Genomic DNA, 14,670 nt, shown 5'->3' with positions numbered 1-14,670 from the left:
AATTAGTTTTAAAGAATTGGCTTGCCTAGCTCACATTAGTTGGCGTCATCACGACCCCCGAGGGTGGGAAATACGGGTCGTGACAAATAAACTATTACACCTTATTTATTATAAACCAAATAATTTCAAAATATTATTATTTATAGCTACCTTTTTTATTTTATAATAAAATAAATATTTATTTATACCTAGCATTGATGCATAAAATACACTAATTATGTTCTTTCTCTCTCTTCCTTCTCTCTCTTTGAGCAAAAAGGAACAAGATCGATTGTAGGTCCTTCTGGATTTAGAACTGATGGACAGATCGATAGTAGGTCCTTTTGGATTAATTATGTTTCCCCACTCTCTACTCCATCGGCAATTCCTCTGGTCTACCCTAGATTGATAGCCATTCACGAACTCGATACAGAGGTACGGACATGTATTTATGGATTTGCTTTCCTTTTTTCTTTTGCCTTTCTAAGTCAACTTGGTAGTTTTATTCATTTTCTTGCTTCATTTTGAACATTATTTTAGGATTACATTTCTTACATCTCGTTCTGTATTTGAACTTGCAGGAGAATGACGATTCTCTTATTCCTCCTCCTATTCCACTTTCCAGTATTTTGCTTGGCCGGAGAAAGCCGTCTTCGGCGAACTTTTTTCTTTTTTTTGCTATTTAGTCACATTCAATGATAAAAAAATATTGTATTCTGTACAAATACACTCAAATACATTGTATTTTCTTATAAATACATTATTTTTTCGCCTGTATTTATGTATTCTGAAGATCTGTATTTTATTAATACAGCCGAATATCACTGTGTTTTGTGATTTTTTATTGTTTGAATACAATCGAATTGAATACGGTGAATTGATACAATGTATAATACTAAATAATGAATATATGTGAATTGAATACAATGTATACAGTCGAATTGAATAGAACAGTATACACCCTATTTTCTTATTTTTGTTGTTTGAATACAATTGAATTCTAATATAGTGAAATTGAATACAACTCAATATTACGCTTTCTTAAACACTCGTAATCACTATTTTTTAGGCGGATTACCTCACTTTATTTATGAATACAATCGTGCGAATAGATGGAATACATAATTAAACAGATGTAATCCCTGTTTTTTACCTCACTGTATTTATAAATACAGTCCAGTGAATACATGGGATACAATACAATAGCAGCGAAATTTATGTAGAATTGATTTTGTTGAGTTAAATTAGGAGTGATACACGCTAATTGATCTCTTTCCGTTATTAAACAGCTGGACTCCTTTATTTTTTAGGCGAATTCCGTTTCTGTATTCATGAATACATTAGCGCGAATGATTTATTCCGCTACTTTAAAGTATGAAGAAACACTTCTTACTTGTAGCTTTCTTCGTCTTTCTATATATTGATCCTGCACTTCAAATCACAACTTACAAAACTCAGCAAATGATTTTTGTCCGAATTTTGGAAGAAACCTATAACTAACAATTGATTCATAATAAAACAATTTATTATGAAACAATCCTCAGTTATAGGTTTTTTCTTCCAAATAATTATTTACATTTTATAATTAATTTAATACGTAATAATATTTGTAATTTTTTTTTTAAGTTCTACGTGTTCTACTTATGGCAGTGAGCATATAAAAGAAATCAAGAAGAGCAATCCTCGTCTATCCAGACATCAAGTGGATCGGATTCACAATGAAAAATTTCACATATGGTTTAGAAAACACGTAATTATGAACCAAGTAATTTATTCCAAAAATATTATTGGAGTTGTAATGATATCTCTTTTCAATCATATCTTTAATTTTAATTGACAGGTTGAGAAGATACATATGGCCGGTGAGCAAATATCTGAAAAAATTCAATATTTAGCTATTGGTCCATCAAAACAAGCAAAAAGGATGACTGGATATATAAGTAACAGGATTAGATACTTAACAAAGTCTCGTGATGCCCAGCGTAAAACTCAAAATAGTGGAATTATGGTAAAGGCTACAACTCAAAGTTATGCAAGCGCAAGAGAGAAAAATCCATATTGGCAGAAATCTCTTTTTATGGGGTCCTGACAAGCATAATTGAGTTTTATTATTCCAAGAAGTTCAAATTTGTGTTGTTTAGCTGTCAATGGGCGGACAATAACAAGGGGCTTATCGAGAAAGATGATTATGGATTTACTCTTGTGAATTTTAATCATGTGCTTTACACGAGGCATCAATTATAAAATGAACCTTTCATCTTTGCTTCTCAAGTTCGACAGGTGTTTTATGTCCATCATCCAATGGCAGAGGAGTGGCAAATTGTTGTTAAACTTAAGCCAAGAGGTTTTTACGATTTAGGTGAAAACACACAAGCAACTAGGAATATGGACGGTCATATGGAATTGTGGCCTGAGCAACAACTAGATGATACTACATTTGAAAGTGAAGAAGATATTGAATTGGTTAGGGAAGGAGTGCCAAAGACTACAAACCTAACCCCTCCCTCCTCCTCCTTTGTCATTTTGTTTGCATTTCTTTGAACTAAATTTAATACACTACACATAAGACACAAAATACAGAAACGATGGGTTATACCATCTCAAATTATTAATCTGACTCCAAATTTATCATGCCATAATCCAAAATTGCTGATTTTTACTAGTATGAATGCACCTCCCTTTTATCTTTGATTATTTACAGGTTTCAATGAGAGTAAAGAACAATCTAAACGACTAAGGAGTCCCACTATGATGCACTCAGGATGGGGAAATGATGGTGGCAGTTTACATGTTGAGTTGAATGAACATGGCCAACCAATTGGACCAGAAGCATCTAGATTGAGTTCTAAACTTGGTGTCATAGCACGAAATGGTATCCTAGCGCCATTGAATTATAAAGATTGGAGGCTTGTGCCAAAGATGTTCAAGGATATAATATGGGCTCATATTAAGGTGCTTAGTACTAAATCAAAAATTACATACTAAAAGATTTTTATTTTTATATTATTCTATATAAATAAGTTATGCTAAATATGTGTGTAGGGAAATACTGATGCAACTGATGATATGAGACGCATGTTGATGATATCAGTTGGATCTAAATGGAAAGAATGGAAGCATGAAGCAAAAAGTTGTGGCTGTGAACCGTATGGTACTGATATTGAGCGCTAGCTCATCGTCCAAATAGGGTTGAAGAATATCAGTGGCGTTCATTAGTTCATTATTGGAGCTCAAATGCTGCAAAGGTATTCCAGGATATCAAGCATTTTCTTCTGTTGCACCTTAGGCCTATAGCATTCTTGTCACTGGATCTTTTGAACTTTTTTTTTTTATTTTTTATTATTTTTTTGCGATGAATCGTGTCTATCCTCTAATATAATATTGTAATTATCTTTTGTAGGAAAAGAGCAAGAAGAACAAAAAGCCGAAAGAAGTTGACTATGCCACACACATCAGGAAGAAAAAGTCATTTTCAAATTATAGATCATGTATGACATAATCGTTCTCTACTATCTTCAATTATGTACTAGTTTTTATTTTCTTGAATACTTTACTATAATTTTTTACTATTTAATACAGATGACAGAGAAGAATGGCATAAAACCAACTCGTATTGAGGTGTTTAAAGAAACACATTCAAGAAAGAATGATCAACCAGTAAATGAGAAAGCTGGAGAAGTTATGGTAAATTCTCATTCTTTATAAATAAAAAGGTACTGTCATTTGCTTACAAGATTTTGTTAACTTGTTTTTGCTTTCCGTTCTTTCAAAAAGAAAGAAATGGATGAACTTTCTAAGGTGTATCCTGAGTGAAATGTCCCTAGAAGTGCTCCTAATGATGTGTATGCACAAATTATGGGATCAGACACTCATGGGATTGTTCGAACTCTAGGGAAAGGAGCAGCTCCAAGTTTTGTTTATGGCCCAGTATATAAACGATCCAAAGCTGAGCAAAGAGATTTTGATGCAAGGGTTGAGATAGAAGTTCAAAAAGCTACCACGGCTATCCAAGCTGATATGGAGAAAAAGTTGGCAAAAGCAAAGGAAGAAATGAAAGCAACAATAGATGATAAAGTGAAGGCAGGAGTCCGAGCATATCTAGAGAGTATGGGTATTACAATTGGCTCAAATAGTAAATCAATCAGTAATGAGCAGGTAAATAGCTATACGCTCATTCACAAAAAATTTTCACTTAAAGTTAGTATTGCTATATATTTTTCTTTTAATTATAATAATCTCCCTCTTTGTGATAGGTTTCTGATAACTCACTTGAAGATCGCCAACAATCATTATCACCGGTTTCAATTGTTCACAAAAATAAAGTGAGTTTTAGATCAAAGTTGTGAGTTAATTGTCCAGGTGTTATGATCTCGTTTTTTGAGCAAAATATGTGGGAGTGTCTTGATCAAAGTGATGAAAATAGGAGCCAGAAAGTCTATTGGCAGAGCATATGATGGTGACCTTATATTTTTTCAGATATAAGTAGGATAATTTTTGGCCTAGCTTACAAATATGAGAGTTATAAGTAGGATAATTTTGGATGGCTTATTTCTTTCTGAATTTTGCCTCTTCTGCTCTGGTTTGGCTTGGTGAAAATTCTGTCACTATATGGTTGAAGTTGCTTAATCATAGCTACTTTATTTTAATTGATATTCACTTGTCTGTTAGTATTTTAGAATTGATGGGTCTGTGCTGGATGATATCTTTGTGATTTGTGAATAATAGAGCTTACAATTTTAAAGAACTTTTACAATGCTGTCAAAGAAGGAAATTTAGTATAAAAGTGCTATCATATGTTTCCAGTGTTGCCTCTAGACTTTTGCTTGTAATTCAAAGTTCTTATGTTGTTTTTGTAGAAGTTGCTACATTTCGGGGATACATAAGCTTTGTCTTGTTGATTATATCTTGTACACTACACTCAGTTTTGAATTCTATAAACTATCAAAGTAACCTTTTTAATATTCTTTCTCGGGTTGACAAAATTAAGAAGACCGAAACTAATGAACTTGGGACCCAAAAAAAGAAGTGGGTAAGTTTGGAAAACATGCAAGCCACTTCATTTTTTTTAGTTTTTTTACATAGTTGTAATTCTATTTTATGTGATTCTTTTAGAGCTTCTGAAGAATATAAGATCAATTATTGGAAAGGAATACTTGGCTAGTGGAAAGATGGATCCATAAAGCCTTGTTGCAGAATTTATTCTAGAAGTTAAAATTACTTTATCTTTTATGATTTAGTTAGAGTTAAATTTTATTTGAGATATAACAGGTCATTTGATTTGAACGTCTAACTTGTAAGGAGAACCTCTATTATCTCAGTACTATGTTCTTTGAATATAACGTCTAAAGACATTTCCTATTTCATATTTGTTACATTGTGTTCAAAGGTTGATATTTATGAATATACAAATTAAATATATTTGAGTCATGACGAAAAAGTTAAATAAAAGATTATTATTCCTATATTAGAAAATTTGATATGGAAATTTTAATGTGATATTTCACAAGATTTTAAAAAAATGTCACTAAATTACTTGACATTCACTTAAATGTCATAAAATTCTTATTGACATTTACTAAAATGTCACAAATTATAATGCGACATTTTTTAAAAACATTGAATAAATGTCACAATTTATTTACCAACATTATTTTAAATGTCAGCAATTTATGTGATCTTTCAAAAAATGTCATAAATAAATGTCGTAAATTTTGTACCGACATTTATCTAAATGTCGGAAAATTCCCAACCCCAAAATTTATGACATTTGATACAAATGTAAATTAAATATCGATAAATCAATTTTACGACATTTACGCAGCATTATATAACATTTATTTAATGTTGTCGTATCTCTACTTTCTTGTAGTGAGCCATTTAGTATAAGTATATTTGTCTTTAGAAAAGCAAGTTCATCGATTCAAGGTAATTAAACTGTAAAATAATTTTAGGTAAGAAAAGATATTTTCTAAAACAATACGATTTCTTGTCATGCCCTAGTCAGAGGGAAATGTCCAAGAAACTCACTTTAGGAAAAAATAAGAAAAAGAAAAAGACAAGCAAGGAGAAAGAGGGAAGAAGATAGATGTCTACATGTTGAGATTAAAAGGAGTAGCATGTTGGGCAGTTAAAATATCATGGTATAGACAGTTTTCACACTGGTCAATGAAAAATGGGGATTTTACATAACTGTCACAGTTTAAAAGAAATATAACAAATTTTTAGCATTAAATTCAATATTACAGATATGGCAGAAAAATATTTATATTTGTAGCACACAGTTCCATTAAAATAGAAATATTAACTATTAATCCCTAAACATAAGAAATTTGAATGGAAAGTTAATAATTATTTGTACAAAAATCATGTCTTTTTCTCTCTCTTTATCTATTAGCTTTCCTTCTTTTTCTTCATCTTCTTAGTTTTGTTTTCTACCGAAGCCAATATATTTTTTAAATTTGTTCCATTCATTTTATTTTTAGTTATCTTTCTTAAGTTTTTCTCTTACTTCTTTCTTCCTTTCTTAATATAAAGCTCTTATTTCGATAATAATATACGTTAATATATACAATACATATATATAAAAATATACTTTGAATTAACACATATAAAATATACAAAACAAATACATAAAAAATACATCTTCAATTAAGATGACACTTAGACATGTGAAATATACATAAAAATATATATCTTAAATTTAATTAAGATGGTATATAAATATACAAAAAATTTATATATATATATATATATATATAATGACACTTGACATATAAAATATAATATACATTAAAAATACCGCTTAAAATAAGATAGCACTTCACAAATAAATATACAAAAAATATATACATAAATATACATTTTGAATTAAAGTGATACCTGATATACAGAGTATAAAAGATGATCAATACATCTTGATTTAGGTGGCATTGAGATATGCAGCAACTTTTCAAAATATGGAGTGAAGAAGATGAATATATGGAGTGAAGAAGATGAATGCTGTAAAGGGAAAATGAAGATGGACAAAAAAAAAGTACTTCCCGTGATTAGTGAGTGAGTTAACTTATTAGATGTTGAGCTTAATTTTTATAATGTGCCATTAATGAAAAAAAAGTGCTCTTTATGGAATAAACAATAAATGGTGCTATTTTTATAAATAATAGTTAAAAAAGGATCAAGCATGTAAAAAACCTCATGAAAAATAGCCAGCGTTTATAGTCAATGAAAAATAGCCACTATTTTGCTGCAACAGGGACTGGTCCAGTATAATATACGGGAGTTCTGGTGCATTTGTGTACGAACTCCAGCATATTATGCTGGACCGGTATACTTTGCTAACTCCTGTAAAATTTGCGGGAGACTGGAGCACCAGTGCTCCAAACTCCAGTATATTATACTGGACAATTATACTTGCTGGAACTCCCATAAAATTTGCGGGAGTTCCAGCATAGTTATCCTATAACTCCCGTAAAATTTACGGGAGTTCAAGCATACTTATGCTGGAACTCCCGTAAAATTTGCGGGCGTATTTTTCCGGATTTTGAACAGTTTTCACTCAGATTTAAAGTGGCTAAATTTCGATGACTTTTGAAACTTGGCTATTTTTCAACGACCAGTGGTAAATCTGGCTATTTTTGAATTTCTCCCTGCTGGGCAGTGTATTTGGGCCGATATCAAGCTAACCTTTGGGCCTCCGTAGGTATGGGCCTGGTCAATAGCACGGTATAGCCAGTTTTCGGACTGGTCAATCAAAAATAGCCAGCGTTTACCAAGTCAATGAAAAATAACCACTATTTTGCTGCAATAAAGACCGGTACAGCATAATATACTGGAGTTCGGTGCACTTGTGTATGAACTCCAGCATATTATGCTGGACCGGTATACTTTGCTAGCTCTAGTATAATATACTGGAGACTGGAGCACCCGTGCTCCAAACTCCAGTATATTATACTGGATCAATATACTTGCTGGAACTCCAGTATATTATGTTGGAGTTCTAGTGTACTTATGCTGGAACTCCATCATATTATGCTGGAGTTCGAGCATACTTATTCTGGAACTCCAGTATAATATGCTGGAGTTCAACTATACTTATGCTGGAACTCCAGCATAATATACTGGAGTATTTTCCGGGTTTTGAACAGTGATTTCGCTCAGATTTATCTTTATATAAAAAGTGGCTAAATTTCGATTACTTTTAAAATTGGGCTATTTTTGAACGACCAGTTGTAAATCTGGCTATTTTTAAAATTTAGATTCACAGCAGTCCTAACTGGAGAAATTCAAAATCTGGCTATTTTTACCAGCTAACTAGTAGTAGCTATTAGTAGAAATACTGGAGTTATATTTTTTCTTAAAACAACAAAAGTTCTCTTTGTCAATGCCCATTAAAACTGTAACTGGAAACGGATTAGGTTGCTCACTCTGTTAGTATAAATGAATAATCTTTGATAGAAAGTAAAGATTAGGTTGATCACGAGTTTTTCTCAAAAAGGCTAAAATGTCTCTATATCTGGTCTATAAATTGACACACTTAATTCTGCAAAGTCCATTTGAAGTATGAAGAAACAATTCTTACTTATAGCTTTCTTCGTCTTTCTTCAAATCAAAACTTACAAAACTCAGCAAATGATTTTTGTCCGAATTTTGGAAGAAACCTATAACTAGCAATTGATTCATAATATAAAACAATTTATTATGAAACAATTCTTAGTTATAGGTTTTTTCTTCCAAAAACCACTGACCATTTCCTCTTTCTCAAGCCTCCAGAAGATCTCTTCTACACATTGCAATTGGTATAAATACATCTACTTTTTCTCGGCCGTGTTAAAATGAAAATCAAAACTGAAGGAGAATGATATCATTTCAATTAAATGTTGTTCATTTCCTTTCTATACATTTTATATCATTTCTGGCCAAAAAGAAGAAAAAGACTTGAGAAATAATGATTGAACAAGATGATCAAAAATGGCTACTTCATTGCTAGTTCTAGCATGTCATATAGTCACTGCAAAACTTTAGCTAGTTTGTGCTAGTGTTGCAAAATGCAGCTTCATAAACTGCCTCTATCGGCCATCATAAAGAATAAATTGTCTTTTCTTGTTTTATCACTTTTTGATGATAATAATCCTTCATCTTTTAGTGATAAGTACCTCCTAAAATTTCAGAACCAGCCTGAGAATCCCTCTTATTCTCTTCTCCTTCATCTTCTTTTACCTCCCTTTTGCTGCTTCCACCATGGCTACTGTCTTTAACTGATGAAGATTTTATGTCAGTCTCTTCTTTATCCGGCACCAACTGGCTCAGTTTCTTGATTTCTTTATCTTTCCCCCACAAGACAACATATAGTCCACACACTATCACAATTGATCCAAGCACACTACAATATACAACATTACAACTCAACTAGTTAGACTTTGTTATCGATTATATGAACACTCAATAACTAAGCATTGCGAAGAAGTGGCCGATAAAGGAGTAGGAAAGCGGAAAAAGCATATACCTTCCGAGGTACAACTTTTCTTCCAAGAACAAGTATCCAGAAATTGCCACCATCACAAGCATCAAAGGGTTAAAAACGGATACATATACTGGACCTTTCATACGGACTACCCATGCGATGATGGTAAAAAGTACTCCAGAACAAAAAATCCCCTGAAACACAACTTCAACAGTGTGAGAAAATCATTTCTGCTTCAATTTACAAAGAAAAGAAATGATTTATTCTCATTAGTACATACTGTATATGCTGAAGCAAGAAGTCGAACGTTCCACCCTAATTTCCATTCCTTCCAATCTCTTTCCACAACTACTGCAACAACAAAACATTGAACTGCTGCCATTACATTCAGTAGAGCAGTGAATGAGTAAGGACATGGATATCGCTGAGCTGCCTTAGCCTGTATATACAGAAATACAAACTATTGTTTTAGAAGCTTCATCTTTAACTAAATAGAATTACAGGTACCTTGAATTGATTAAAATTCGAATTTTTGGTATTTATTGAATTACTACATCCCTCCTATATTATTGTGAACACATTTTTGACAATGGTTAACTTATAACAAAACTTTTTTACTAAAGGCGGTGTTTCGGCCAGCTTAATGTGCGTCTCGACTATTCCACCAGCTACCTCCCACCAACACAGACTTATCGCGTAAATGAACTATAACTTTAAAACATTACAAAATGATTTTGTCTTAAAAAACTACGTATTACATACGAAACGAGACAGTAATATAAATGACAGTTCCAAGCATCATTGTTTATCAGTAACTCACCTGAACAATCAACAACAGTGCATAGCAAGTACAACCAGCTAGGGCAAGAAGAGCCCCTGCTAAAGGTTTACTTTCTCCCTTATGATGTGTGGAATGCAACAGGTTAATGTTTGTTTTCCCTATATTTATCTCTGGCCCTTTGTATAGTGTTAGGAGCATTGCTCCACTGATGCAAACGAGTGTCCCCAATACCTTTGCTTTACCTGCTGGTGTTTTCAAGCCCAACTTTTCTAACCTGGAGCAATACAGAATGTGTATACTACCTCATTTGTTTTTGGAAATTTATGAAACTAAACTCACAAAAATACCTCAATATGATGGCAACAACAAATGTTATGGCAGGAATGAGATTGAACATGGCTGAGACAAAAGTTGCTGATGTGTAGACCAAGCTTTGTAGGTACATGTTTTGTCCTAATGAACCCCTGCAACAGAAACCTCTTCACTACAATCTCTTATCAAATTGCCAAAATTTTGGCAAAAAATTCATTTACACTACATAATTTTCAGTCAAGAATAAAAAATCAAGAAATCTATGAGAAAGCACTGTTTCATACTTCAACTGGACTTTGAAGAAATAGGGGTGTCAAGTTATATAGTAAAGAAAATAGTGTAAAAAGAGCATGGCGAAGAAATCAGTAGTAAAGATAGAACAACTTGCCCAAGTAGACCACAAAGAAATCCTTGAAATATAACCATCTTTGTTAACTTGGCTCTTTTTCCCCTGAAAATAGAAATGAGAACCATTTGTAAGAAACTCAAAGCTCAAGAAAGCAAGCATAAATTTCATGTCTTCAAGAATCTATATTAGACATTAGAAAAACTCTACCTGGCTAAAATACAAAGATAAATCCCACAAAAATCAGGATTTCCCAGTTCTGTTTTCCTTTATTTATTATTGAAAAAAATTAAATTCACTGACAAACTTGAGAATTAAAGATTGGACCTTTCAATAAAGAATGCAAGAGGGACCATGAATACAGAGGCGAAGAGACAACGATAGAAGATCAAAATGCTAAAATTCATCCCATCGCTGGTGGCAAGTTTGAACACAATATTCATTCCAGCAAGTATTATCTGCCCTAAAATCATAAGCAAAAGAGGCCTCATCTCATGCACCACGTTGCATATATTTTCCATGCTAGCCATTATTAATCTTTTCTGCTCTTTCCCTTTTCCAAAAAAAGATGATAATGTTTAATTTCTTGAAGAGGAATAGACAAAACAAGATAGCAAGAAAGTAAAAGAAGGGCTTAATTTTATAATCCTTCTCTTCTTCTTACGTTCTTGTTTTGCATGCAGAGATAGAGGCTAGAGGGGATGATGAAAATCAAAGATTCAAAGATTTTGTATAGGGAAAATGTTTAGAAGAGATTTTTGGCTTTTGGGGGGTGAGAGAAAATGGTGAGTAGTAGTACTTGGTAAAAATTTGTTGTAGAAAATCACGCGACTTGGGGCAAAAGAAGCGAGAAAAAAGCATACACATGTATGGAGATGATGAATACTTATCTAGATATATGTACAAAAAGCTAGCTATTTTCCTAACTGTCATATTTATAGTGTTAATAATTGTAACCTGATTGAATGAGCAAAGACACAGGTAGAAAAGGTAGAAACCAGGTAAGTAAACAAGTCGATGCCAGTCCACAGGCCCCTCTTTTTCAATTTAACAAAAATGAATGTGTCCCTTAAATTTTATTTTTAACATAAATTTTAAGTATTGATTATTCCTCAAATTTATTCATTATGACAATGACTTTCAAACTAAAATTGACTTTAAGTGATTTTTACTAAATTGAAGAAATACAAGTTAAATCAAACATTACTTGCTAATGTCCATTTCATATTTTCTGTATTATCTATCACGTGTACAAGGAACTTAATAATAGGAACCACAAGTAGATAACAAAATAAATAGAACAAAAAAGTTAATATTATTAGCAATAGTTTGTGCAAGAATATTAAACACAACTACACCAATAAAGTTGTCCGTATGGAGAGGACAATGCTCCAGAATAAAGTAGTTTTGATTCTGATAATGATACCTACACATTACAGGATCTATTACTTATATAATAGACTGACCGTAACTACTGCATAACCAATTAGGATAAAGATAAATAACTTCTAATAACCATAATAAAACTGCAAAACAGATAACTTCCAATAAACTTCTAATAACTGAAAGCTCCAGGAATTATCTTCTCCTAAATTTCTTTGCTTCTTCTGGAAGATACGTGGCTTATCAGTACACCCCTCCTGGAAAGACGACTTGACCTCAAGGCGAAGTTCGAGAAATTGTGCCCACATCAGTAGGAAACATGTCATTTTTGTTGTTATCATTCACAATTTGTGTGTCGTTCTTTTCTTGCATCAACTCCAGATGAGCAAAAGTCCCAGGTTTGCAGCAATGACCAGGGCTAAACTTTTCTCCACAACGATAGCAAAGGCCTTTGTCTCGTCGAATTTGATGTTCAGGAGTCAACGGTTTGGAAGTGATGGTGGTTGAAAAGGACGTGTAACTGGATGGCGGGATGACAGAAAATCGAAAGATTCTCGAGTGACTGGAGATGATGTCCCAACCGAAGGAGTCGTGATACAAAAGGCAAAGTGGGTGCCTTACTGGACCGATTAGGTCCCTGTATTCCTTCATCTTCTAAAGCCAGGCTCATTGCCTTGTACACAGATCAATGTTTGTGAATCCTAATGTCCACACGAAGGTCTTTGATGGGGTTACAGTACCTTAGCTTTATGTTTTGATGATCTAACAAACTTACTATCCAAGAACTAGATAAGGAACCTAACACACTTGGTTCACAACTAAAATCAACGGACTTCAGCTTATGAGAGTTGCTATGACTTCAGAAGATAGAGAATCAACACAGGGACCTGATACCCTTGTGTTTCCCTGACAGCAGTACGAAGTCAACTATCTACAGCTGGAAAGTGACTGCCTGCATTGTGCACAGAAACAGTGCAGCACAGTTCTGCAGCCACTTCTCATTTGACCTACCAAGTGATTACATCATTCAACTGATGTCATCCATGTTGTATTAACATTAAACATTACAACAAAACATCACTTGAACACTTGAGAATTCATTCAAGCACTCCAACCGTTTTGCCTGCCAAGCATTCAATTCTCAAGTGCATCAAGAACAAAGAACAACACCACTACGGACCAGTTCCTACAGCAAGTATTTTGTATGTCCTTAGTTGAGTTGTAACTTTGTAATTGTTTTTCATTGTAATTCCTTCTTTGCTTATCTAGAAGCGTGATTTAGGAACCCCTTGTAAACCATAAACCTTTAGTGTTTGTGTCGTGACTAGAGTTAGTCATGAGTTGAAGTCTTTGTAATAGGTGTATTGCAAAGTGGCTTGTAATAGGTGTATTACAAGTTAGTGAAGGATTAAGAGTTTAATTTCTAGATTGCATAGGTTGTAATCTAAAGTTTCTCATAGTGAAGTTGAAATCCTACCAGTGTAGGTCATGGTTTTTTATCCCCTTGAGCAGGGAATTTTCCACGTAAAAACTCCCTGTTCTTTTTACTTACTGTTATATTAGCATTCTCAGTGGAAACTCATATAGGACATGGTCTCTATATAGTTTGGTGGACTTATATATTCTATCAATTGGTATCAGAGCGGGTTCTTTCTACCAGGTTAACACCTAGGAAGGATCCTCATGGCTCCTCCACCAAATTTTGAAGAAGGTCAGTCTACGTATAGACCACCCATGTTCATTGGGCAATACTATGGGTGGTGGAAGACAAGAATGCATGACTTCATCATGGCAGAAGATTCTGAGCTGTGGGATGTTATTTGTGATGGTCCTTATGTCCCAACGAAGAAGGTTGGAGACCCTCCTAAGACGATGCCTAAAACCAGGAAAGAATACAATGACGCAGATAGGAAAGCTGTTGAGAAAAAATTTCGTGCTAAGAAAATTTTGTTGTGTGGCATAGGACCTGATGAATACAATAGGATCGCAGCCTGTCAATCTGCCAAGGATATATGGGAAGCTTTGCAAACAACTCACGAGGGAACCACTCAAGTAAAGCAATCTAAGATTGACATGCTCACCACTGAGTATGAACTCTTCAGAATGAAGGACGATGAATCCATTCAAGACATGCACACAAGATTCACTTCCATCATAAATGAGTTACACTCGCTTGGTGAAATTATTCCTAGGAACAAGCTCGTGAGGAAAATTCTCAGTGTCCTGCGCAGCTCATGGGAAAGTACGGTGAATGCCATTACTGAAGCAAAGGATTTGCAAGAGCTGACCATAGATGAGCTAGTCAGAAATCTGAAAACCTACGAAATGAAGAAGAAGAAGGACATTGATAGAAGAGAACCAAAGAAGAAAAAGAACCTGGTACTCAAAGCTGAAAGCAATGACTCAAGT

The 14,670-nt window shown here is 33.6% G+C and overlaps 1 protein-coding gene, 1 long non-coding RNA gene and 1 pseudogene across 2 annotated transcripts; 2 read left to right on the top strand and 1 right to left on the bottom strand.

Moving 5' to 3' along the window:
• The first annotated feature begins 225 nt into the window (after positions 1 to 225).
• On the top strand, positions 226 to 816 carry LOC109244933. The gene is made up of 2 exons (XR_002070755.1): positions 226 to 414; positions 561 to 816. It is a non-coding gene; the product is annotated as an uncharacterized LOC109244933 (long non-coding RNA).
• A 1,018-nt stretch (positions 817 to 1,834) lies between these two features.
• On the top strand, positions 1,835 to 4,890 carry LOC109244930 (annotated as a pseudogene).
• Positions 4,891 to 8,817: 3,927 nt separating this feature from the next.
• LOC109244938 (WAT1-related protein At1g68170-like) lies at positions 8,818 to 11,663 on the bottom strand. Its single transcript, XM_019412104.1, has 7 exons — positions 11,206 to 11,663; positions 10,921 to 10,983; positions 10,568 to 10,684; positions 10,260 to 10,494; positions 9,720 to 9,878; positions 9,482 to 9,633; positions 8,818 to 9,358 (listed from the first exon to the last, which is right to left on the bottom strand). Exons 1-7 carry the CDS (start codon positions 11,406 to 11,408, stop codon positions 9,118 to 9,120), a joined length of 1,170 nt encoding a protein of 389 aa, XP_019267649.1. The 5' UTR covers positions 11,409 to 11,663; the 3' UTR covers positions 8,818 to 9,117.
• Positions 11,664 to 14,670: the final 3,007 nt, after the last annotated feature.

The sequence above is a fragment of the Nicotiana attenuata genome, unplaced genomic scaffold, assembly GCF_001879085.1.
Source record: "Nicotiana attenuata strain UT unplaced genomic scaffold, NIATTr2, whole genome shotgun sequence".
In the NCBI taxonomy this organism is placed as follows: Eukaryota; Viridiplantae; Streptophyta; class Magnoliopsida; order Solanales; family Solanaceae; genus Nicotiana; species Nicotiana attenuata.
The sequence above is the reverse complement of the archived record's forward strand: the minus strand, read 5'-3'. Positions and strand labels throughout refer to the sequence as shown.